Source organism: Chaetodon trifascialis, chromosome 9 (genome assembly GCF_039877785.1).
Source record: "Chaetodon trifascialis isolate fChaTrf1 chromosome 9, fChaTrf1.hap1, whole genome shotgun sequence".
Classification (NCBI taxonomy): domain Eukaryota; kingdom Metazoa; phylum Chordata; class Actinopteri; order Chaetodontiformes; family Chaetodontidae; genus Chaetodon; species Chaetodon trifascialis.
In genome coordinates, this window is record NC_092064.1 from 20366715 (window position 1) to 20393261 (window position 26547).

General features: G+C 43.0%; 1 protein-coding gene across 2 annotated transcripts in view; it reads right to left on the reverse strand.

Moving 5' to 3' along the window:
- Nucleotides 1-26547, reverse strand: part of schip1 (schwannomin interacting protein 1) — a 211371-nt gene that overhangs the window by 184652 nt on the left and 172 nt on the right. Inside the window, exons 2-5 of one of the 2 annotated variants that reach the window (XM_070971065.1) lie at nt 26300-26393; nt 19294-19361; nt 18932-19018; nt 16682-16823 (exon numbers count right to left, since the gene is read on the reverse strand). In XM_070971065.1, the coding sequence (XP_070827166.1) occupies nt 16682-16823; nt 18932-19018; nt 19294-19361; nt 26300-26393 (391 nt within the window). The remainder of the gene's footprint in view (nt 1-16681; nt 16824-18931; nt 19019-19293; nt 19362-26299; nt 26394-26547) is intronic. The other variant, XM_070971066.1, reaches the window with a different exon arrangement.

Genomic DNA, 26547 nt, shown 5'->3' on the forward strand with positions numbered 1-26547 from the left:
CAATGGCATAGGCATGCTATCGCAGCTGGGTTTCTGAAGGGATTTTTGAAGCCTGGATTTCAGATTTCCAGAGATGGAGCCTCGGTGGACCCACAGTTTGATGATGAGGGCAGTCATCTCGCAAAACATACTTCTCATTAACCCTTAATAACTCTTTAGTGAAACATGATTTTTAAATTGCCACCAAGCCAAGTCAATCAAGACATCAACACCATTGTGTCCAGGTAATGTGTATTTACTGTGTATTCACAGAGGAACATTGTGGGTTTTCCTGTTAGCTTCAGCATGCTCTGTGTGTTTTACTTAGTGTATCTTAATGTACTTCACAGTGGATTCAATGCTCAGCCATGGTGCTTCCTGTTTACACTAAATCAATTGGGAGGAAAGGCTCAATATCAGAGAGTGATCACAGGTGTTCCAAGCTTCCGCTGCAGAGTCTTACATAGGGGCTGTTGGCAAATGTGTATGCTTAGTCACTACCAGCAATCTGCTAGAGGCTAACCAGCAAGAAAGCCTCAAGCTTAGAGGGTGTTACTTCCATATACACATGGCAGCATGCATTAAAGATGAGAGCTGCTCACACCACACACCAGCAGAGAGCTTTCTTACACTTGTGCAGACAGACTTGTGCAAGAAAGAAGTGCAGAAAACGTGGAAAAGCTCAAAACGCACACTGACGAGCTCGAGATTTGGCTCCCCCTGAGGTGTTAGGAGCAAACATGCAACAACTCTCAGAGAGGGAGAGAGAGAGAGCGGGAGAGAGAGACAGAGAGAGAGAGAGAGGAGAGAAAAATATAATTTAGAAGGCAAACAAGCTGTTCACAGGCTCCTCATCTATAATGCAGAAGAGAAAGCCCCAGTGTTTCAGCAGCAGCAGAAAATACTGATGTCATCTGTGCACATACCTGCAAGTATAAAAGCGTGCACCTTGCATGCATTTATGCACTTGTTCTGCACCTGTGAGCAGTCCTGTGAGTATACACACAAGTAAAAAATTGTTGCGTGCACGTGTGTGTTTCTCATGTTCATACAGGACGTATGGGAAAAATCAATGCCTCAGCTCATCCCTCTTCCTCCTCACACACAGATGCACTATGACAGAGGGACTTTGGAGGCAGTATAGAGGATCTGATGTAATGCAGCTTCAAACACTCAGAGGGATCAGAAGGAACATCACACACTGTCACAAAAAACACAAGCCCTCTTTCAAACTTGCATTCTGCCAGACAGATTACTGAGGGAAACGAGCTCTGGGAGAGAATGCAAGGAGATAAAGACCAATATAGGTGAGAAGACAACACACAGGAATTGGGGGAAAAAAGTGAAAAGTGAGGGGAAGCTGTAATACTTAGTCTAGGGTAAAATAAAACTGACAGCCACTGCAAAAACATGACTATCATTATGCACTTAGAGAAATTTTTGTCCAAACAAAACATTATTATTGAGGCTATAGTTTCGTCTGGGCCAGAATTGCACTAACTGTTCCCAGTTTCGACAGTTCTCACCAGAATAGGCTGCTGTGCCAGGCGACTGTGTGCTCAGTGAGCCGTCTGGGAGATAAGGAGCTAAATATAACCATTACAGAGCCTCTACACATGCTACTACAGACACCAGCCCTGCTGCCACAGATAAAGCCAAGCTCTTTTCAACAGGCCCCTGAATTATCTTGATTTAGTTTAAGAGTGTTTGGTCGGGATGGGAAAAATTATACATGTTTTTTTTTTTGATGATCTGAACTTCAGTCATACTAAATGCTCCCTGCTGATGTAGATGGTGGCTTTAATCCTGTTAATTGGCTTGTCAATTATTGCAAATGAGCTAAGTTGAAGCAAAGACATTAAGGGGATAGTTTGGCATTTTGGGAAATACCTTAATTTGCTATCTTGCTGAGAGACAAATGAGGAGTTTGATAACCCTCTCACATCTGCACAGTAAATATGATGCTGCTAGCAGTAGCCTGAGCTGAGCATGTAAAATGAAACTTTTTTTTGTACGAATTAAACAATAAAAGAACAAAAAAGGCTATAAGATGTTAATTAGTGATTTATAAAAGTGCTGGTAGGTGGATTTTACCTTCTGACAGAGCCAGACTAGCTGTTTCTCTTCTTCTTTGAGCTGCACTAAGCTAAGTGGCTGCTTGTGAGTGGGATCATCAAACTCGCAGCAAGAAAGTAAATCAACATATTTCTGAACTACTCCTTGCAGTGAAATACGCTTTGCAGTTCCACCTTTAGAACAAGCGCTAATTAGTTGACATGAAGCTTGTTGCCTCTGTTTTACTTTTAGAGCTTCAATCTCATTTAAGGTGAGACATTGTTGGGCATCTGTCTGGGTGTGTGTGAAGCTGTTCTCTTTGTGTCAAGTATAGAGGTGATAAAGGTGACATTGAATATTTTAGACCAAAGGGAGACACACACGCACACACTTCATCACGGGTTAATGGGAAGGTAATTAGTGCTTTTGTTGTCGCAGGCATGGCAGCACTAAAACTAAAACTCAGACTCCATTTCAACACATGCAATCACAGATCTGCTCCTTATATTTCCTGAGCTCTACCCTGCAAAAGTATGTCCTGCTGTCTGTGTAAATGAGCGTGCTCCATATATGAGTATTCTGACCTTGTCCTGCAGTGCCACAGTGAAAGGTTCTGGTGCACAAGGCACCAGAAATGATTTAATAAGGGGTTCTTCTGGTTGAAGTGTGGAGAGAGAAAGGAAAAATGAGAGAATAAAGTATAAAGGGGGAGATATGGAAATAAATGGAAGGTATGAAAAGGAGAATATTTAATAGAGTTGGAAAGTGTTATGTCTACACTAAAAAACACATAATCTCAAGTCTGTCCTGCAATATTTTGGAAATCTCTAATCATCTTGTCAAGCTCAAGGTTATTCTAGGTTACCATGTCTTAAAAAATACTTTAGATTCTTCAGGTGAGAATCTATCAGTCATTTTGTAAATGCAGACGTGAGTTTTGTCGAAACCTAATATCCCGTTTCGCACAAAGCTGCTTTATTCTCACTGACTTTATATAAGTCGAACAAGGAACAGGATAAAAGAGAGTGAGGCTGAAAGAAAATGGATATTTATATGCCTCACATAGCAAGGAGAGAAGTATTTTGGGGTGACAGACAAGCCAATTAACAGTCAATGCACAGAGTGTGAGAGAACAAGAAAGCGAGTGAAGAAGAGATGTAAAAAGATACAGAGATTGGAAGATGAGAGGTAATTAAAACTGAGCTCATAAGCCCAGTAATTCTTCCTCTGTCTCTATTATATTAGCAATGGACTCTCTAAATTTGCACACTCATTTCGCCACCAATAGAGATGGTTAGCCAGTGCGCCAATTAAAGGAGTTAAATTTAAGGATTTTTTTTAAACTATGGTGTGAAGATCCTGTCATATTAAGGTTCAAAAGCTTGAAATCTAATGAAAAAGGGTTTCACAAGACTGAAATTAAGTTAAAACATGAGTTAATATTCAGCTCACAGAGGTCAACTAACTGTCTTTGGTGCTGAGTGAGCAAAACTCCACCAGAGGAGAAACTGGGTCCTCAGAAAACCGAACCTCGGTTAGTAATTAGCTGCTATGCCGTAATGCTGGTACCCTCCTACAGTATTTAATAAGGGTAACATACTCTCATCGCTGCCTCACTTAAAAGGCTCCGTGTGGCCGTAAATTGGAAAAAGCGAAATTATTTTCTGAGTCATTTTTCTTCCTGAAAGCTGTATATTACAGTTTTAAAGATTCATAGGCCCCATTCTTCACCTAAGCTCTTTATCTCCTCATCCTCCTGCCAACTTAGTCTCTTATGACTCTGAGCCAACTTCTCGCTGAGTTCAGAGAATGATATATCATGTTCATTTTTTGTGCTTAAACAATAACTGCAATGAAAGCGGTAACCCTGTATTACATTATCTCTGTTTCTCACTCTGTCCTGCACAAATATGCCTCCATATCCCTGCTAACTTTATGACGCAGCTTCGCCCCCCGTATTTAAGTATTAAAGTCTGAGAAAAGTGTGCGTGATGAGACGATGTGGTCAGAGTTTCTCAGATGGAAGAATGTGCTCATTTTCCTCTGTTTCATATCATTGTAATTTGGATATTTCTGTGTATTGGACAGCAGGAAGCAATTAGCAAACATGAGCTCAGGCTATGGGAAATTGTGACAGGAACTCTCACTGTTTTTTGGCAATGACTGAATTGAATCTCTATCGATCATTATCACATATAATCATTACTTACAGCCCTAGTTGCAATGCAATGCTCTGCAGAAAGATGCAACACTGGTTCCTCACTTGGACCCATACTTATCTGAGTATCTCAGGACTGAAAGTTATTTGCAATGGTCACAGTTAATTTATCACATTTTCTAAATACCAAACCCTAACAAGACACTATGACAATATGCATATGGGCCGTACCCTCCAGCATGGGCTTCACAATGGAAATCTGCATCAGCAGTTGAAATAACACACAATACACCTTGTACCTGTATAACTCACGAATCTCGCATGCATGTGATATGATTTATAGGCAAACTTTCCATTAATGAGCATCAAACCATACAACTGCAACTGTTATAGTTGGCTGAAAACCCTTTTAAAATCATTCATCTTTAAAGTAATATCAGCATATTAAGGCTTTTGTAGTCTAGTGATAAATGTACAGTATAATTAGCTTCTTATTGAAAAAGGAAAAGACTGCCTGTCATCATGTCCCTGTTCACTCTGTGGCAGGAAAGAGCATCTGCTAAATAAATGCATGATATTTTTCAAAGTAAATGTTTTACTGTAAACTGTATCGTAAACCTCCCTCACACACACACACGCACACGCACACGCACACGCACACGCACACACACACACACACACACACACACACACACACACACACACACAAACACCATTATGTTCACGCAGACAGAACAGTAACTCATGAGTGGTCATTAACTGTACACAGTGGCTACAGACCCAGAGTGTTTCCTGGTTGCCATTACTGATCAGGCTTCTTGAAACTGCTTTATGAGCAGGATGACTGAGCTATTTGTGATTCATATTCCCAGATCAGAATCATTTACAACTAGTGACGATCGCAAGACACGGCAATAAAAACTGTCAGGGAACTCAGCCATCATTAGTCCCCCCAAGTTGACAGGATAAGTGATGCTGGTCACAGTGGAAAAGAGGTAAAGAAAGTAAATCAGATGCCTCTCTAACTAGCAATCAATCAGGGTAATGAGGAGCAGAAAGCAGTCGCAAGTGCACTTACACTTTTCAAAACAACACTTGCTGCAATATTTGTAATGCAGAGACGGCCGGAGCGACACGTCTAAGCTGAGGAAACACGCGTTCAAGCACAAGAGTTATCTAAAAGCGTCCTGTCTTTGATAGCCTGAAAGCCAAGTCCCCTGCAACAGCCACACAGCTAACATCAGCATGCTTGCAGCCAATGAGGAGGAAGCTGAATCCTCCATGGACAGCGAAACTTTAACTGAGGCATCTTCAGGTAATTCATTAGCAAGTTGGAGAAGCTGTTGTAAAATAACATAAAGTTATCGTTGGGTACCAAATTCTAGGTACTGGTACCAGTACCACTGCAACTGTGAACAGTACCCAACCCTACTTTTATATAGAGTAATACCTGCAATATATTCTGGGTTTGCTCTGGGGTCTCTTCCCAGTTGGAGGCATCCAGGGGGTGTTTCAAACAGATATCTGAACTACCTCAAATGGCTCTCTGCGATGCATAGGAGCAGCAGCTCCACTTGGAGTTACTTTCAAATGTCTGAGCCTCTCACACTGCCCCAAAGCGTCAGACACCTCATAAGAGGAACTCATTTTAGTTGCATTTAACCACAATCTCATGCTTTTGAGCTCAAGTCTGATAGATGAGGGTTGGCATGCTAATTGACTGTCCGTGTTGCACTGATCTCAATCTCACACCCCATCTTACTATCACTGAACAGGACCTAGAGATGCTTGAACTGCTTCACTTGGGGCAGCAATTAGTTCCCAACCCAAAGGTGAGGGGGGTAATCTACCATAAAACCTTAAGGTGCTGACTCTCATCTCAGATGGATCAGCCAATAACAGACAAAGCGACTCTGCCTGGAAAAAGCATTTCAAGGCACAATTTGTCATTTTGATGCAGAGATATTGTAATGAATTGCACAAAAAAAATCCAGTGGTGTCAGAAGATGAACTGTATCAGAACAAAGACAATATAATACTCAGGAGAGGAGTTTCAGGAAGGAGCTGCTGGGGTGGAGCAGAGTGAGGGGGTAAAGAAAGGTGGATAGAAGGCAAAGAGAGATGAAGAAGCTGATGGAAGAGGAAGAGTTTCTGGCATCTCAAAAAGACAATAAACAAATGCAAACTCAAGAGGTAAAGCTGAGAAGACAGCTCACGCCAGGCTAAAAAGGGGGACTTGCGCAGCTTTTGCAAGATGTAGGAAAAGGCACGAAGCAATCCCACTGCTTTTTAGCTCAGACCAAACAGCAGTAAATCATCCTGCTTTAATTTCCCCAAACATTTACACCATTTGTAAACATAATAAATAGGCAGAGAAATGCTGCTGGGTCTGCCTGAAGCTTGCACAGGTATTTAACGCTAAAGCTGTTTCAAAAAATCAAAATCAGTAACATAACAAAGAAAAGCATGGATTATGGGATTATAAATAGATAAACAAGAGGAAAAAAAAATCAACACATGGCCATGACGTAATGTGAGACTTGCCACAGCTTCACTTTCAGAGGCAGTGATTTCTGCAGACAGCACTCTGCTTTGGCCTAAGTGGCACTCAGTGAAGGTTACATCGCTTAGAGCTGAGACTGACACTTCTCACCTTATTTAGCTGAATTTTTACAATATGCTTAGGATTGTGATTGACAGGTTGGAGAGCTGAAGGACTTCATTTGCATAAATAAATAAGGACATCCTGAGCAAGCTCATTGTTACCATGGCAATGGTGGATGATTGCAATGACACACTGGGCCAACAGTGAAACTGCCGGAGGGGGCAGCTAGACAGGGTGGGTGAGCACACATGTGCACATGCCTGTACAGTACCTTTGCAGCTGATTGAAATGCATATGCAAATGCCTGCACAGCAGCTTCAAAGATTCAACAATCTATTATAGACAGAGGCACAAGTTCAAAGCAAAGGCCCTTGGCTGGGACGATTACCCAACATGCTAAAGCACACTGACATCCGACAACACTAAGTTTTTACACGCTAACATGCGCACATGGACCGCGGGAATGCCTGGCATTTGGCTACTGGCAATCTCGATGTTTTTACCTCCTTAAATGTCTTTTCTTTGTGATGCACTAAAGAACGGATAGCCATTAATTGCATCAAACTAGAGGAAGAAACCTACTCCCTTCATCCCTGACTCATAGATCAAAAAGACATGAGAAAGGGCAGACAGAGATCAAATGTGCCTGTGAGAAATCCACCCACAGGACATTCTCCACAGCCTCCACTGGCATACTTAACACACTTACCCAATATCACAAATGCACAGCTGCATACACAGACATTCAACATGGCTGAGTAGTTAGAGGTTAGCCTCACAGAAGTCGGCCTAAATCTCACAAGGTCAATTTTCAATATGAGATCTTCGTCCGGAAAGCATCGACTGAGAATCGACTGAGCCCTGCAGCAGCAAACCTGAGCAAAAAGCAAACTCAGAGGAGACGGTAACTAGACTCGCTGCCGCACAAATCTCCTGTAACTTGCACCCAGCTATCTAGCCTTAGCATCGTAGGAATAAAACAATGCATGAAACTGCATTACCTAATGCACATGCACGAGGAAAGATTGACAGATAGCCAGATAAATAAAGGGGACTGACTGTGTCTGTGTTAAGACATTCATGAATCGTCCCTTTTATCAGAGTAGTGCTTAAACTGTTAATACACAGTTAGAGCAGTGATGAGAAGCTCGTTCCGCTGTTAGGGCACGGACTAATGAGACAATCAGCAGCTAGCTGTCACAGCCAGGACTTTATGATATCTGGGAGGTGCCTCTAGTTTAACAGCCATTGACCCGCTCATCACTCCTTTCTCCTTAGCCTCCTTATGGTCAATGGGAAGAGGACTAATCTGTGGGTGGTCTTAACTGCAGCTAAATAAACGGAGGAGAGATCGTTAAAGCGAGAGGACAAGAAACCTTAAAATGAGCGCTGCAGGTGGCAATCCCAGAAGCACAGGAGTGTAAGAAGAAGAGTGTTTTGTGCAATCGTCTCATTAGCTGTCTCTCTCTGGTCATGTGACATAAGCAAGGTGCCGATGAAGAGCACCTCATGGACCCTGCTGCGCACCAAATGAGATATTTTTCTGCTTGTTTTGACAATGTAAACATTTTTTCACACGCTTGTAAAGGCCCTTTGAATTGAACCGAATTGAATTAAAACACGCAACGCACAGCCTGGACTTCACTTTCTCTTCCTCCTCTGACCCTCCTCTGCCGTCCCCCAGCCTCCTCTTACATATGCACGCTTTTGATTTAGCTCTGCAACAGATACTCTCTGAGGATTGCTACCAATTTCTGCCTCCACTTTTCCATCAGCCCCTCCTCACCACCAAGCGCACTGTACACACAGCAGGAATGCTGTCGGAGAGGATTATAATGCCTCTGATCTGGTTAATGGACAGTAATGGTAGATGGCTGATGAAGAGAGGAAAGAGGGGAGGAGATGACGGTGTGAGGGCGACAGGGATAAGGCGTGTGGGTATGGGGGGCAGTAGCAATAGAGGAGGGTGGACTATGCCAGAGGTTTTCTATCTGAGCAGGTCAGAGAGGCGATCAACCCTCAACTCCTCTCCTCTTTTCTGCTGCCCCCCTCTGCTCTTTACTCTACTCCCCTCTCCTCCAGGGATCTCATTATGGAAGATTCACTGGCAATGAGGACTGAGCCTATCTGCGTATACGATGGGCTAAAGCAGGGGACAAGCCCTGGATCAGTGTTTCGCTGGTTTTAACACACTCTTAGCCTGGGAGGATTGTGTTAAACTCAGTATTAGCACTGGTATTTCGATCTCTTCTCCTATCCATCAAAAATGTGATCTGAACCAACACGTGACATCAGTCAATACATGCAAATGGCCAAAGTCAAGTATCAAACAACTCAAATGTTTGTTTTGTGAAAACATGCAATTAAAATGCTTTAACACCAGAATGTAGTATTCAGATTTTTTAAAATATCTACAAATTGGGAATACTGCCCATTCACTTATCAAAGACAATAAGTGTAGGATATATCAATTACTTAGTTATAATTAACCCTATCTAGGGATGGTTTTAGATGAAAATACCTAGCTAAACATTTGTGAAAGAACACATTTCCCCTTTAAAAGTAACACAATGAAGGATGCTAATTTAAAATTTTTCAACCTTGACCCTATTTTCCCATGTTTTTTTGTGTCTTAGTGACTAATGGGGAAAAAAATCTGGTCCAGTGTTGAGCGAGAGCGCTGCAGCTGTCGGCCAAGAAACAGGCTGTAATGTGATCCCTGCGGGCATTCGTGCACCATCAGCGTACGTCCACTGAAAGCGTTTGAGCCTCTCAGTGGCAAAAACAGATTCTTCTCATAAGTACACACCTGAAACTTAGGTTGTATTTCAGTAAATCTATTGAAAGTGTACTATTTTTGAGAAAACATCAATAGTATAATTACATTGTATTTAAACACATCTGGAAAACCAACTTTTAACACAACTTAAGTGCTTTTAATTTAACTCAGCCTTAGTGTACTTTCTGTATATATGTAATAAATATACTATGGTGCAGTATATAAAGTGTGGTTTCAGAAAATATACTTTTTACATTTTTTTCTTTCAGTTCTTGTTTGTCTACATGGATGTATGGGGGCGGAGGGAAGCGATGGGGAGCCTCTGTGTAAGAGGAAGGGAAGAAGAGGAGGGTGAGGAAACAGGCGACTGAAAGAGACAGTGGGGGAAAGGGTGAGGAGGGGTTGCAATGAAGAGAGAAGAGGAGATAACTGGAGTTTGCAGAGAGAAGTACGCTGTAATAGAACAGTAGAGGATATAGCCTTAGGTACCAGATTGTTATTACTGCTGCAGATGGTTGGGAGAAGCTTCCACCAGATTTATGTTTTGCTATGGTCTGAATGTGTGTTATATGTGTGTCACGTCCATGTCTGTAGAAAGCCATATGTGAGCATGCATGCAGCTATATGCTTGTTTACTTTAATTAATGTCAGCTGAATGGCATGTTTTCTAGATAAATAACCAATTACAAGCTCGGGGGGAAGTTTGCGTTGAGCTGCAGCATCCAATCAAATCCACATACACCAGCTGAAAACTATCACTCTCATTGAAATGCCACACACAGGCTGCTGTAAATACGCAATCAAGGGATTCAGGATCTTGTGCTCACAAAAACAACAGTAAATGCCATAAAGTGAGAGGACTGAAATGAGCTGAAATGCTCACGTCCTTTTAACTCCACACTCTGCCTGTGCCTTGATCAAGATCTATCTTGCCCTATTGCTCTTTTCACTTGTCAGCTCTTCTCCATTTGTGTAACAGCTTTCATTGATTTTTTTTGGAGGGGTCATAAGATGCTCTTAATGTGCCACTGAAGACTGTTGTTGTGTTTATATTTGTGTGCATGGGCTGATGCGAGCATTAGAGTGTGTGTGTGTGTGTGTGTGTGGGAGGGGGGATCTGTGCAGGTCAACAGACGTAATGGTCAGCATTAATCTTTGGTGCAGTTTGGAGAGAGACAGTGATGAAGAAGAAATAGGACACTTTGACAGACGTACCTGCGCCTGCGCACACGCTCCATCCCACACCCACACAAATGGAGGCTCATTGGTGCTCTAATGCAGAGTTATTATCCTCATAATCTCTCCAAAATCCACCACATCTTCCCTATGTTCGCTCACCTCCTCCTTTCAGCTTTCCAGCCATTCATCGTTCTCCCTGCAGCTCCTGGAGACATCAGCTCTCTCCTTTCCTCGCTTTTCCTCTCTTCCACATAGCCATGATAAATCTCTTCCCAATGGGCTTTCACAAAATCAATGGCTATTTTGGAGCATCACTTTCTAGGTATAAGATTGTGTGCATGCTGGAGTATGTCCGCCGACATTTTCAAATAAAAAGGCATGATTAAAATCATTTTAGAGTATCAAATAATAGCTGTGGGCTTGTCGAGCATGAACGACCACGAGCAGGGTAAAAAGCATTAAGGGGGTTGTAATAACCTACACTGTAATGCTCACATGGCTGCAGCTCTAATTCCTTCAGAACAACAGTCATACTCAGTCTAAACCGCTTCTATTTTCCTAATTTTCTGTTCGTTCAGCTTCTGTTAATGTTTCCCAAACTTTACATTTGCTGTCAGTCTGCGGTTGAGTCATGCCTCTGTGCTTCTATTGATGGATTTAGTTCTGAGAAAATGTTTATTATCCTTGATTCATCAAGACAGCGGGGAAACACTTATCGTGAAATTGTTGAGTTTGCACTACCAGGAAAAAGCAGCACAGGCCTTAACTCCTAATTATCCCAATTTTTCAAATATAAGCTTGTGCAGCAGAGTTAAATAAGGACCCTGGCTGCGATTTGGGAATGTACTGTATACACTGAATGTGCATTTATACATGAAGGGTGTTAACTTCAGTATGTGAGAGGCTGCGTCTGTGTGTATACTTGAATTGAATATTCCTCTCCGAGTTTATATTTTGCACAAGCAATCGCGTTTTCTTCCCTAACGCATACAAATGCAAGACTCACCATCTCTCAGGAAGCCAGCTGAGCCTGGGCCTGTTTTGACAGTAAATAAGCTAATAGGCAAATGTCATGGTTATTAAATGAGTTAAGCCCAATCGATGTCAACTCCGGGGCAGAGGTATATAAATTCATTTCAAATGAGACACCAACTGACACCAATAAAACAAGTAATCTGTTAGCATCTGTCTGCAGAAACGGGGGGAAGTGGTGTGTGTCTGTGAACGGTGATGTGTGCACATGCATCAAGAGGTAGTGGGAGGGAAAGCGAGGGATGACATAGAGTGAGGGTGGGAAAAAGGGATTAAGGGGGGGGTAGAGGTGGAGGCAAGGATGGAGCCGTCACTTCGCTTTGTGAGATTCTTGGCGGTGAGAGATGAGAGAATGATCTCCCACACAAGCTGCAGGAGTGCTTACACTAACACTTTCCCTCTGCCTGAGCCCCAGAAAAAGAAGGGGGGAAAAGTGCAAACATGTTACAGAGATAGGAGCAGATCAATGTCCACAAACAGTGTTAGCAAACAAACACAGCCACACACACACAAAGTTGTAGCAGCACAGCCCAAGCATAGATGATGTAATGGGTTTTTATATTTATTTCGCTCTCAGCTCTCTCTCTCTCTCTCTCTCTCTCTCTTTTTCTACTGACAGTCCTCTTCTTTTAACGATCCATCACTGAAATCATTTTGTTAGTGATCAGGCAGCCCGGCAGCAGTATTAGTTTCTTTGTAATGACAGGCACACTGAGGCATTTCATTTCCATTCTCATCTCAACACTTTGGCTTTGATCACGGGTTTGTGTCTCCGAATAAAACTCGCCAAACCCTCCCAGAGGGTCACACTCAGCTGTGAATCATGGGGATCCACTGAAGAAGCAAAGTCAGCACGTACGGATGCTCACATGCAAATGCGCCCATCGGCACGCGTTCACATCACACTACAAAAGAGGAGAGTTTCAAAGCTAAATGTGGAAGCTGCGTAACAATAATCTACACTGATGCTAGGAAAAAATCACCGCTGAAATCCACCTTGTGTCCACTGCAGCTTGCAGATCTTCATTTGTGGGACTTTCCAGGTCTAAGCTCTCTGCTGTGTCCAAGACCTCATCTGTATTCCAAACTGCAGCCGATCAGTTATTGGGTATCTTTTTCAAATTCGCCCGAATAAGTGGACATGCAGAATGTTAAGTTTGGCCTGGAGGTAACTTAGAAACATGACTTGCAACACTATGAGTACTGCCCTCAGCGTTTCACCTTGAACATGTTAAGCATTTTGTTGGATGTCAGTATTTTAAGTTTTATTAAAGGGATTTAGATGGAGAGTTAGACGAGAAGATCAATGCCATATATATGTGAAGATACAAGGTTACTTTGACTGAGAGTAAACTGGAAAACTGTTGCCTTCACTGAGTGGTAGGCAGGTAAATACCGGAGACTCCAGGAAGTCACTGCACCTGGCTAAGAAATAGTCCTGCACAGCCCCTGCACAACCGCAAACTGTCATTTTGGTTTCTGTATGCATCAAACAAGATATAACAATTATGATACCATTCGACAGAGTAAGCCTTTTTTTTCTTTTCTTTTTATTGAACATTATAACATACATTCTGCACACAGCTGGTACACAATGATTGAGTGTTTTTTGTTTGTTTGTTTGTTTGTTTCAAATGCAATATCTTTAAATTAAACATGACACTCCAAAAAAAAAGAAAGGAAAGAAATTCCTCAGTCTTTTACTTTAAATCAAAATAAAGAATATCGTAGGACCCCTTTCCCAATTTTTATTATTTTTGTTCTATTTGGTATGAATTCGGAATCATACCCAATCCATCTTAATAGTCTACTTTGTATTCTCAAGTCAGTTTTCGCAATTAATTCAAACCAAAGCTTCAGTGATATATCCAACCAAGGGTTTGTTCCTTCCCTGATGTGTTTTCTCAAGTTGTCGTCCCCAATTATAGCTTGTATAGGAACCCCATCTGTTGTGCTGCTCTCAATTTCTTTCCATCTTGCTGAGTAGGAAGGATTGCATACATTCAGCAATAGTTTTATTTGTGCAGCTTGATAGTAGCTCTTCAGGCATGGAAGTGCGAGCCCTCCTTTGTTTTTAGGTAACTGCAGCGTTCTGTACCTGATCCTCAGTCTCTGCCCCTGCCAGATATATCTAGAGATCATTTTATCCCATTCCCTGAATTCATTTCCTGATACCTCCACCGGCAGACTCTACCTGGAACAGGTACAGAAGCCTCGGCAGTACATTAATTTTTATCACCTCCACTCTTTGTGTAAGAGTAAGCCTTTTTATAGTGCTTTTAATCATTACTGCTGAGATGTTGCGGCTTTCAGAGGCTCACATACTGCCAATGTTGTTACTCTATATTTTGGAACAACCCCTCACTCAATATCTTACATAATCATCTACGCAGCAGCCCACGCATATCAGCCAACACACAGCAGTGGTGTGTTCAGAACAGTCAGACCTATTGATTTACTATCAGGCATGACCAGAGCAGGACATGTAGGGCCTGGCCCCTCTGTGTATAAATAATGCATTTGGGTCTAGTGTTACAGCAGCCCACCATAGCTGGACAACTTCAACATACGGGAGACGCACAAGCAAAAAGACATTGACATTGATATAAAGTCAAAGAGCTGAATTCTGGGAGGTGTTATGAGAGTGAGAGCGTGGATTGAGGATGGATTTCTATGTTGTTTCTAAATTGAGCAAATTAGGGAGAAATACCTCAGTGTGTGCTTATATATGCCTCTGTGTGTGTGTCTCTTTGTGTGTTGTGTTCAATATTGGAGTTCCATGAAATATGCATGAAGTACAGTATGTTTGAACCTTCCCCCCCACTCCCCTACAGGCCAGCAGCAAGGTCCTTCAAGCCCACACAAGCTCACATGAACACCCACACACACCTGAGCACACACAAATATAATGCGGCGCCCTCGCTTTACACTGATGAATGTCTGTCCTTCACAGAGCACAACAGCCACAGGAGAGTGATACGGTGTGAATGAGGACAGACGAAGAGAGCAAGAGAAAAGGCGACATAAGATTAAAAAAAAAAGCCTGACAGGCAGGAGAGTGTCTTGCGGGCAGAGGTGGAGGCAAGAGGGGTGATGCAAGGGAGTGGAGAAGTTACAGGAGTGAAAAACAGCAGTTCCTGTCCAGCAGTACTACTTTCTAAAAATGTCTGTTTAATCTCAAAAGAGCTGTTTTTTAGGGAAACATTAGATTAGACTTTCTCATTTTGACATATCTATAATCTATGTGTATTTTGTTTGTTTTTTATGTACTTGATATTGTTGAGGACACAGGGGCCAAGGAAGCTACTAGCAAGTATAATCACCTGCGGCCACGGGGATTTAGCACATACCTGCCTATACATAACCACAGATGTGAATCAGTGTGCACCTTGCAGAGCAATGCTGCGGCAAATCACCTGTGTGTTGATGAGTGGTGGAACAGGCTTTCAGCTCTTTTCCTAAACGTCGCAATGCTGCAGTATAAAACTGCGTCATTACAAGAAACTGTCCCGCGTGGAAAATTTGCAGAAAGTATTTATTATAAGCAAAGCGCACTGAAAGTGTCATGACTGTGTGTCATGTTTTATAAGCTAATCATATGTAAAATTTGTAAAGTAACTGCAGCTGTGGCTCCAGCATGTCCTCGGAGCAGCTGTATAAAGTAGCATGAAATGAAAATACTCAAGTAAAGCACTTCAAATGTGTTTTGACGTAGTTATACTCCCACAGGTGTTGATAAATGCCACCCTGCTAAAGGTGGTGTAGAAGGGCACAGCACACCCACCTACCACGTCACCGCTGCATTGAAGGGATTGGATGGATGGTGAGATACGATGCATCAAAGGAGATGAAGTGGGGTGGGAGGGTGGGGGTTTAATCTTGATTCTTAAGTTACAGTAACTTTCTAATTAGGAAGACATTTGCTGTTGTGCTAATGAACAACAAACTCTTTCAAGCAGAACAAATAACCTAAAAACAAAGCGCACACACACACACACACACACACACACACCAGGACACCAGCCCATCTGTTTGCTCAGGGAATCGTTTTTTCCTCCAGCGCCGCTTCAGCAGAGAGTGGGAAAAAATGCATCCCACACACACACTGGTGAGCATGCAGACATGACATCATAGATTTCTGTGCTGAGTCTCTGTGCACAGAGCGTGGGCAGGCGTGCGCGGGCAGCTTGTGCGTCTCACTGTGATTACTACACTGCGAGAGACTGAGAAAGCAGCAGAGCAGACTGTGTGTGTGTTTGTGTCTATGCGTCCTCGTCTGTCACTTAGAAGTTGCAGCGATCTAAAGGCATATTTTCACATCGCCGCATTCATCTCCTTATCGCTGCCTCCGCCTTTCCCCTTCCCGACTTTGTTTCTTTCTCCCTCCTTCACTTCTCACTGTTTATCTGCTGCTTATACAGTCATGTTTTTTTTCCTCTGGCTTTTTGTTTGGCTGCCATGCCCTGTGAGCACCATTTAACTCTCCCCCTGAGCTCCCCCGGGAGGAGGAAAGGGTGAGGGAGTGGTGGGGAGGGTGAGACGGGGGAGGACAAGGGCAGAGGCACTTCATTAATCAATCAACCAGCTTTGAAAATGTACCTAATTAACGGCTAATTACAGATCTGGGCACAATGCCAGCTGGCATCCCATCCACCTCCAACAATACCGACCCCCGCAGTCCCCCAGATGACATTAGAGGTAAACACCCCTCCCTCGTTCCCTCCTTCGCTCTCTTCTTTATTAGTTTATCTATCAGAGCATCCACTCCCCCAGTTCTTTTCCACCCTCTGCAGAATCAACAGATCACCGCTGATAACTTCAGGATGCCTGGAGCTGTCGCCACCTGCCTTATTCTCATGTTGCGCGGTGTTTCATTTTCTTAATGCAGTCTTACCGTGGAAATATTGGTGGTCATCACAGGGTCCTGAGGGCTCTCAGAAGGCACCATCTCACCCTGATGATGGCTGCTGCGGTTCTTGCCTCGTCCCTGCCTGCTCTCCCTGCGGGACGTGCTTGCACGCCAGGCCCGCTGGATCCTGGGGACAGAAGTGGACAAAGACCGTCTATCAGTGACATCCACGTCTCATAACCAAAGGTGCAGAGTTGCCATGTGGGAGGACTAATCTCTAGGTTTTTTACAAGTAAAAGTCTTTTTCTGTGTAGAACAGACTGTTAGGTGTTGGAGCATTTCCAGACTTGAACTGGCATGAAACTCTACAAGTTGAATTATCAGTAAGAGACGAAAAACTGTGAAAATTATCTGGCTATTTGATCAAAAAAGAAAAAAAAGAGTTAAAAAGCCTGTGTGCAAAGAGCATTTCCATGAGAAACGTCCAGTCACTGAGCTTAAAACTCTGCTGCATGCACCACCAATGGTGAGTTGAACACATTTCAGCAGTTTCAGTGAGTTTACTGTCAGATTTTGGGTCAATTTTGGATTAATTCATTAAGTTTGGTACAGTGCTTTGCTCCCAGTTGCACTGGCTCACAGTCTCCTTGGCTTTTTCTCCATTGTAATGGTGGCTAACGCTCATGGGTACAATAGTGTCTATGCAGAGCCATCCGTGAAACTGATATAAAGTTAAAATAATTCAAACTGTTGGCCACAACATAAACAATATGGTCTTGTTAAATTATCACGTAGACTCTAGTAGTCTATGTTGTTAAATGCTGAGCATAAAAATTGAAAAAGTAAAAAACTGTTCTCGCTGTGACTGATCAAATACACCCATTTTTCAAAAGAAAATTTGTGGGAAACACATGTGGCACATATACATATATCTTTTTGTATTGTAGGATGATTCACTTGCCTCATTATTGTTAAAGAAACACAGGTTGATAAATGATGTCGCCATTGGCCACGTCTCATTTCTCTTCTCCGATTCTTCTCCATTCTCAAACATTTTTTGCCCAATACTTTTACTCGACGTTGCTTATTTTTCCCCCCACGAACACACACACTTCCTCACCCCTGTTCTCTACCCCCAGAGATTTCTCTCTCTCTTGTCTCTCATTTTCCACTCTCTTTCATCCCTGTAGTCACCCCAACGCCGAGGTCCAGGATGGAGTGGAGGATCAATTACCCAATGGAGAAACACATTCACCTCCAGTGGAGCAGAGAGACAACTGAGCCAAATGGAACAAACTGAATTAAGCCATAACTCCTGCCTCCAAACCCAATACCTCTCCCTCTTTCTTCCCCCATCCCTATTTTCTCCACTTTCATTCTCTTTTTGCTCCTTTTATCTCTCCACCCCTTTACTCCATGCTTCCTGTTCCACTGCCAGTTTTTTTCTATCCATCTCACCTTTCTACACCCCAATCATGTTAACTCCACACAGAAACATTGGCTTTCTCTTCTCAATCCTTGACTTTCAAGGAAGTAAAAGCCTGAGGCGAGAGTGCTCCCTCCCTATTACACCTCTAAAAGCGTGGACCCATGTTTAAGTAAGATGGAGTTAGCCTGCAGCCTACGAGGGTTCATGAACTCAAAAGTGCCCTCTGACCCCGAAACCTTGTCAGAGTGAAGATTGAATTAAAGCCTCACAAACTGATCTCTGCCACATGACAACACAATGCACATTTAAGCTCACTGGTAACATGGACGATGCTTAATGTGAAATTGATTAAAATGCAGAAAACGATAGATATATCGAAAGATATATTTTGAAAAAACACCCCCCTGAAAAACAGAAATTAGCACCTCAACCAGTCAAGCTGCAGTTTACATTCATGTCTATACATCCAAGGTGGACACCTGAGATTGATGCCAGCAATTCAGTATCTGACCAAATGTAAAATATGGTCACAGTCTGCCCTTCTGTTCCTGAGTTATGGTGTTAAATAATGGTCAGAAAAGTGTTTGTGCACAACGTTATGATGTCACAGTGAAGTTGACCTTTTGGATGTAAAAAGTCATCACATTATTATTTTATCCTATGAGACATTTTTGTGAAATTTTGTCAGAATTAGCATATTACTTCTTGGGTTATGGCCAAAAAACATGTTTTGTGAGGTCACAGTGAGCTTTGACTTCCAAAATCTGATCAGTTCATCCTTGAGTCCACTTGGACGTTTGAAGAAAGGAGCCATAAAAGCAAAAACCATACAAATGAACAAAAAATAATCCAAAGTTTACACTCACACAATAGCCTTGAATTCCAGGTGCTGTTGTTGCTCATGACGATGAGGACTATTGTCATCCTCTTCCTCACTCCTACGAGTACGGCTCCTATGGTAATAACAAGAAAAGACAGATAAACAGAAATATGACCTAGGAAACAACAAAAAAAAACAGTATTTGGAGCTCCAACTGTACGTTTGAGAGGATGTCAAGGTAGAGGTTATGTCTAAGAGTCCTTGGCCTTGGCAGAATAAGGGTCTTGCATGATAGAAAGAGGGCTTTACATTACAGCATGCTGTCCACGTTGTAGATTGGGTGCTGTCTGTGAAATACGAGGATTTTTTCATGTAGCGGTTGGGACACTGCTGTGCCGTGCGTCTTACCTCTCCACCTTGGGAGCTGCTTGCCCTCCACTGTGGTTGCAGTAGCGATGACACCTTTTCACTTCTTCCTGCACAGAGAAAAGCACCAAATATGTCAACAAGGTTTTTAAATCTCTACGCCACGGATATGACACCGAAGGAGCTGTGCTTGGATAAGATACAGTAATAAATCTGCAGCTTTTCCTGTATGTGTAACTGCCACCCACTGTCTGTCTGACATAGCTGCATAACTAAGCCAAAACAGAGGAAAACCGCTCTTTTTTTCTTTCTGTTATCTGTTTACTAACCTCAAGAGTGGCTGGGTCTGTTAACATATGCATAAATAATCATAAATAGATAGTGGTGGAGGGGAAAAAAACCCAAAAACAACTGTGTGCATGCATGCGTGTGCTCTGCAAGTGCCAGCCAGCCAGCCACCGGCTGCAGGCCAGGAGGTGAGGCTGATCTTGGGCAGCTCTGGGGCCGCTGCCATAAAGCTCAATGGGACCAGACAGATGGATGCGCTCCCAAAGCAGCAAAGCCGCTCCTCTCCAGCTCTAGCATTCACTCATCTCTCTGCGAGCAGGGGGCAAGCTGTGAGTATTTGTTCCTGTTCGTGTTCATGTGCTTGTGTTTTTAGTTAGGGTGTATGGATGTGTTCAGCTCACGGTCCAGCACCATACATGTTCAAACGACAATAGTGTGCAATGAAAAAGATGATGAAGGCACAGAGAATTCATTCAACCCAGCAGTTCCCCTCAGCTCTAAGCTTTTAGTGTCTTTCAGATCAGTGTTTTGATTTCATGTGCCACAACTTTACTATTTTAGCTGCATTAGGCAGCTGTTTTCAAGGAAAAAGCTGTGATGAACCCGTTGTATGCTCCCCGCATCTGAGCTCATGTTGTGTAAATTTAGACAATGTGCACTGTTGATGCATTACTGCAACAGTTCTGAATGTTCTTGCCTCTCTTCTCAGTGAAGCTAGATGGGATTAAATGTTCAGGATGCCAGGCAAAAGGCCAATAAGTGCTTAAAATATAACTGTATCAACAAGTGTTGGGCTGTATTAACTGCAGACTCCATCCAGATGTTCTGGCTAAAATAAGAATCCATGACGATGACAATGGTGGCGTTTAATTTAGGAAAATGAATAAATGTGGCATTAAAATCTTTTTAAAGACAAGCGTTTAATATGCTGAAACATAGAAATAGAAGGAGTGCTGAAATGTCTCATTTAAGGCCACAGTAATACTTCTTATTGACATAATAATAACCAATTTTCTACTTGCTGAGCATTAATGCTAGAATTAAAACATGGACTATCACAGTAAATGTCTAATTAGGGATTGCTGCTATTCCTTGCCACACTTGCTTGATTTATCTTGTGTTAACACAGGCGTAGATTTCAGTGGGAAGGGGACATGTCCCCCTCAATATTTTAAACAAATGCACAAATAAAAACATGAAAGTCGCCGACGGCTTTTATTTTGACCGACCACTATGACGCGACCTCAAAAGCGATGGCTGCAGTCTGACATAAAAAAGAAGAAGCAACTATGGTAATCATGGAGGAACCAGAAGGGAAAAGTGGGAAGAAGTCCAATATCAGAACATTTTTTCTCAAAAAGTCTCAAAACCAAGTAAGTTGTGAGTCGTGATGGCAGCTAATGAGCTGTTAAGTGATGTTTTTCGAGTTTATTTTTTTGAGTTATTGCTAGTATGTTAACTAATACTCAAGTAATTTGGCCTGTCCAATTAAAGCTCACTAGCTAGTTAAGTCAGCAGCAGCTAATTTAGCATCAGCTATGCAGCAGATGTCCACAGTCAAAAGAACGGCAGCATGTGATTTGCTAAGCGCTCTGAATTTCATCAATTCAAATTTACATATGCAGCCTATAAATCCATCGCACAGTGAACTGAATTTTGTGTTTTCTTGTACATGAAGACATTTCCTTCATAAATTTATGCAGAAATATCACAAAATGTTGCATAAAAAAATCGCCAGAAAGCAGGAAAATGAAAATTTCCAGGAGGAGGACACTTTAAACCCCAATTAATGTGTCCCTCCAATCCAGAAATGGGGAAACAAAACCAACGCCCCTGTGTGTTTTTATTTTTTGCAGCTGCTATCATTGTTTACTCATTTTTTACAGCTCCTATCTTTTTTGTGTTTACAACCAACTATAATGTCTTGGGTCTCTGGACCGGAGAAAATGTACTAAAGTTATATGAGAGCAATAGAAATACCAAGGGAGCGACACAACTGCAGCTGACGACAGGAGAAACGCATTACTTGAAGCATATAGGGAACATGACAATCTATTAAATCAATAGCTGAGCACATGATTGCATGCAAACAGGGATATTAACAGAACCCTCTTCTGCTGAGCATGTAAACAGCTTAATCACATTATTTTCAGTATCAAAATGAGGGCAATCAATAGACTGAGAGGCTAGGGAAGGCGAAGGTAGACAGTAATAAGCATTATGCCACTGAAAAATGAGAGAAGGAAGGAAAAGAGGAAGGACGGGGCGAGAGAAAACAACAGCACGTACCAGACCCTGCTGCCCTTTAATTTATGAGTTATTAAAATCATAATTTCTCAGAGTCCTAGTTCTATCACAGAGATCGATGGCAGGCATAGCTGAGTGTTCACACTAACACACACATGCGCGCACACACACAGAAAGACAAGAGCTTATTCCCTTGAGTGTGTGAGAGCTGGGCAGCTCTTTGTGCCCTTCAGACCAGCATGGTCTCTCAGTGAGATAAACTCCCACACACATACAAGCACAGGAGCCCACACCTGAGTGGTGCGCTGAGAGATCAAACACGCCTGCATGCACACAGTCACATGTAAATACACACACACACATGCACATCAATCTGATCACAGAGGATTTGATTGCAGCGTGGTGATGCGCTGAAACGTCCGCATCAGACTATTGGCTTCTCAGCCGCAGCTCCACTTGCCGATCAGGCCGGGGAAATGTCCAATCAGGAGAAGAGCTGTACCAGTGGAGATGCTCGTTAATCGTAACAACGGAAATCAATTTACATGCGCGGTGCGTGCAGGGATTAATATGGAAGTCAACATTTACTCTTTCGCCTGAGTAAAGAAAGAGCCCGCCGAGAGATGTAGGTGTTACTGATGTGCTCGTGTGATTACAGGATTTGAAATGCTATTTTCCCTTACTGTTATGGCTGTGCGGTAAATCAAGTATTTTCTACTGAGGGAAATGGATGCAATCATGCAATTTTGCCCAAACACTCAGATCACATTCGAGTAGAGAGGGGAGTAACAATGAAAGAAAGAAAACGACTCTTAGGTTTGGAGGTGTAAACTGACGAAGAATCAAAATGATAAACTTTTATTGACTAAGAGCTGCGGTGAGAAAGCAGTTTCATACCGATCAGATAACAGCGTGTACGGGCCTTTATGTGCACACAGGCTGCTGCAGTTACACAGCCATCAATACCAGGCAGGCAGGAGCAGGAGATGTGAACTGACCTCAGGGGCACAGATAAGAAACAGCGACACCATGGAGGCTTGAACCATGCGCACATACAGATGTATGGTTAATTTCACATATATAAGTAAGCAGTTTATCAATGCAGACAGACCCATTTCTTTTAGTCATGCACAGGTTTTATAGGTCTTCCTAGGTAAGACCCATTTAAAAGTGTAAACTGTAGGCTTGCACTTGCAGTCACTCTTGATCTTTTTGTCCATTCATGGTTTCATCTGGAAAATGGAACAAATGGTGACACTCAACAGGACTTAAGGTGGCATTTTTAAGTGTTGTTGTTGTGTCTATTTGCTAGTTATGTTTTAAATTGGGGGAGCAAGTTTGGGAAAGATATCAAAGGCATGTCATGAGCACTTTGGCTCTTTTCAGGGAGCCGACTGTCAGCTGGTTGGATGGAAATCATGATGGACAAGAGGTGCATGCTCTAATACAGGTTTGGGAAACACTAGTATAGGTCTGCTGTTGTGTGGGGTCAGGGGGAGAGCGGGGCGTCAAATTAGCCGAGAGATAGTAGCAAGTGGACAAAACCTTCAAGGGGTACAAAGGTAGAAATAAAAGGCGGGTAAACCTGAATACGATGGAAGAGGAGGCCATATGTTTATTCTAAATTGGGAGAGGAGAAGAAGTGGAAGAGAAAGGCATCCCAAGAAATGTGAAGGTGGGGTGGGGTGTGACGAGTGGAGACGAAGGAGGTCTGAGAGTGAGAAAATGACCATAGTCTATCAAAATGCCAAATGGAGCACTTGGGTATATTCCCCCTGCTACTATTAACCAATAGGGAGCTGCTCTGCTAACATATGGTGAGGGACTGAGAGCATATTCACACAAGCACACACACACACACACTCACACTCACACACACACGCCCATCATCGGTGAAGGGGCTTCTTTCAGTGATCAAAGACTAAGCTCACTCATTTAGACCAAACCAGCCTTCCAAGATGTGGTAATGGGATGGGATGGAAATGACTACAAAACCGGCAGGAGTAATGCGTATGTGTGTGTGCGTGTACTTGAACAGCTATCCTTGTGAGATCCAGTTCGAGTGTTAAACGTTGGGAGTGGGGATATTTTTAGGAAGTGAGGACATTTTGGCCGGACCTCACATTCAGGCAATACTTCAAAGAGCTGTTTGAGGTTTAAGACTTGGTTTTAAGGGTAAGCTTAGGATCAGGGTTAGGTTTATGCATTTAGATGTGATGGTTAAGGTTAGGCTAAGGGACTAATGCAATGAATCAATGAGGGTCCTCACAAGGACAGACTTCTGTGTGTGTGTGTGTGTGTGTGTGTGTGTGTGTATCCATCCATGCACCTTTGTTTATGTTTTGGAGGAGTTGATGTATTTTGAATTTTTTTCTATTTTCTTTTAAAGCACATTTTATTTTTTCTGTGGCATTGAACCAGAGCCTCCCAGGGCATGCACGCACACATGCACACACGCACACACACACACACACACACACACACACACACACACACACAGGATATAGGATATATATATCTCTTCATCATATGACCGTGGTGAAGCAAGAGACCCCTCTCTGTCAGTGTGCAGGCTCATCTTGCTCCATGCACAGGTTATTACGACTCAATTGCGGAGCGTTTGAGGGAGCTGGAGCAAACAGCACTCAGCATAGCTCCGTCCCACTAGAGGGGGGAGACGATAATGCACTTCTGAAATATGACACCCTTCCCTGGCACTACACTCCCACTATGTACATCCCGCTATATATTACAGCACGCCTGCATCTGTGTCTGACTCCCACGGCTTGTGTTGGTGTCCTGATGCTGCCCTGTGCTGTGATACAGGGTCTGACTGACACTTGCGCATGTTGGATTTTGCGTTTCAATTAAAAAAGGTGACACAGCGGGACATTTTCTCTGCATGTTCACTGAATTAGGAGCAGCAAGAGGCTTCATGCATGATACTGATGAATGATTTCAAGATTCAAGCTGCAAGTGCTGTGTCAACAATGTCACCTGTACTGTGTATTTCATGCTTAACCCCATTAAACATGACCCCCCGTTTGGCACGCTGTTTAAATAAGCTCTGTGTAAAATGGTTAACAACATGGGCCCGTGGCCGTAAAATCCAGCTGTCCCATTGATTATGGGGTAATAGCTGGATAGATTAATGTGTTTCTCAGGGGGTTCACGCCTCAACAATAAATCTGAATCACTCACACAGACACAGCGAGTGGAGCAGCCTCCACATCCAATAACCTGCATTTTCATCCTCACTCATATTTCACACACCAATTACTGATTAGTCCTTCACCAGGCTTCTTCGTGTCCTCCTCGGCAGTCTCGTATGAACCTCTTCTGACAGAGTCTCATGGAGTTAAGATGGACCAATTTGGAAAATGTCATTTTTTGGAAGGCGGCAGTCAGGTGGTGCAGTGGAAACGGATTGGAACAAATCTGGAGTCAAAATGAGAAAGTGTAGGGGGAACATGCAATGAATAAAAGTACCATGTGTATGTGTGTGTGTGTGTGTGTGTGTGTGTGTGTGTGTGTGTGTGTGTGTGTGTGTGTGTGTGTGTGTGTGTGTGTGTGTGTGTGCAGGTGATGGGGGGGGCTTGCACCATCATAATATATTGCAGAGTGAGCCGAAAGCCGTGATGGAACAGTGCTCTCAGAGCTCATGCGCTCAATATCCCCAGCCGCCGAAAATGTGCAACACTACATCACTGGCATTAAATATGCAGAAGCACAATGCAACCAGGTGAATTTGTGCACCTACACTCAACCAAGCACACGCAGGAAACATCATGCACTTCTGTTCAAGACAATTCTACCAAAACTGAGTCAAGTACGACAAACGCTTTCCACAAACCAACTGACTTTGGAAAGCATATTACTGCCCATACATGAGCTCTGCTCTCCAACTTGGGGAGGACTGGCCGTGCCGTTTAAGCTATGCCCTCACTATGCTGATAATGAAGTCATTTATAGCGAGAGGTACGATATGTAGTATTAATGAGACCTTTTCAGCTGCTGCCATGACAAAAACTGTTAAGTGGCCTCAAGCCATCATGAAAAAGCAATTTCCCAAACCATATTGAATTCAGCCAACTGTGCCATTCTGAATGGGTGAATAAGGGGAGCAGTTAAGGTATGGAGGGGGGAGACATTTAGTTTTGTAATGGTAGTACAGTAGGTTTAACTGTCCAAGGCGCTGATGCTTCTCTGATGTCTCTCCAGCTGCTAAACCACTGGGGAATAGTTGAATCACTGTTGTCATATTGCAGAGAATCACTTCAAATTTGACGTTTGGACTGTCTATGTCTTCTTTTCTCCCTTAAGAAAATCTTTGCTTCTGAGCAGCATCAACTCACTGCTGCTAAAAAAGATCAGAAAGTGAATTACATCATTGCTAAAACGGTCCCCGTCCAACAGAGACGATGCCAATCACCCATTAGCCACGTTTTCTCATAGAGGAAGAGAAATATATGCAATCCACAGCCCATTGCCCTTCCACATGAATGCCTCTTACCTGGTTATTAATGCACAGGGCAAGGTGTTTCCTCTCCCGAGCCACAGCCAGACCCCCGCTGCGCAGCCTCGCCTCCTCTCCCTGGTACATGCTTCTGGAAGGACACCGCTCAAGTTAAGACCCAAAAACTCTCCAAATGTGCAATACACTATGAGCTCTCAGCGTGTGAACAGCCTGTACTCATCTCTGCGCGGCTGCAGAGAGTGCGGCTGTGCAGGATTTTTATCACTCATCAGTGCATGTCGAAG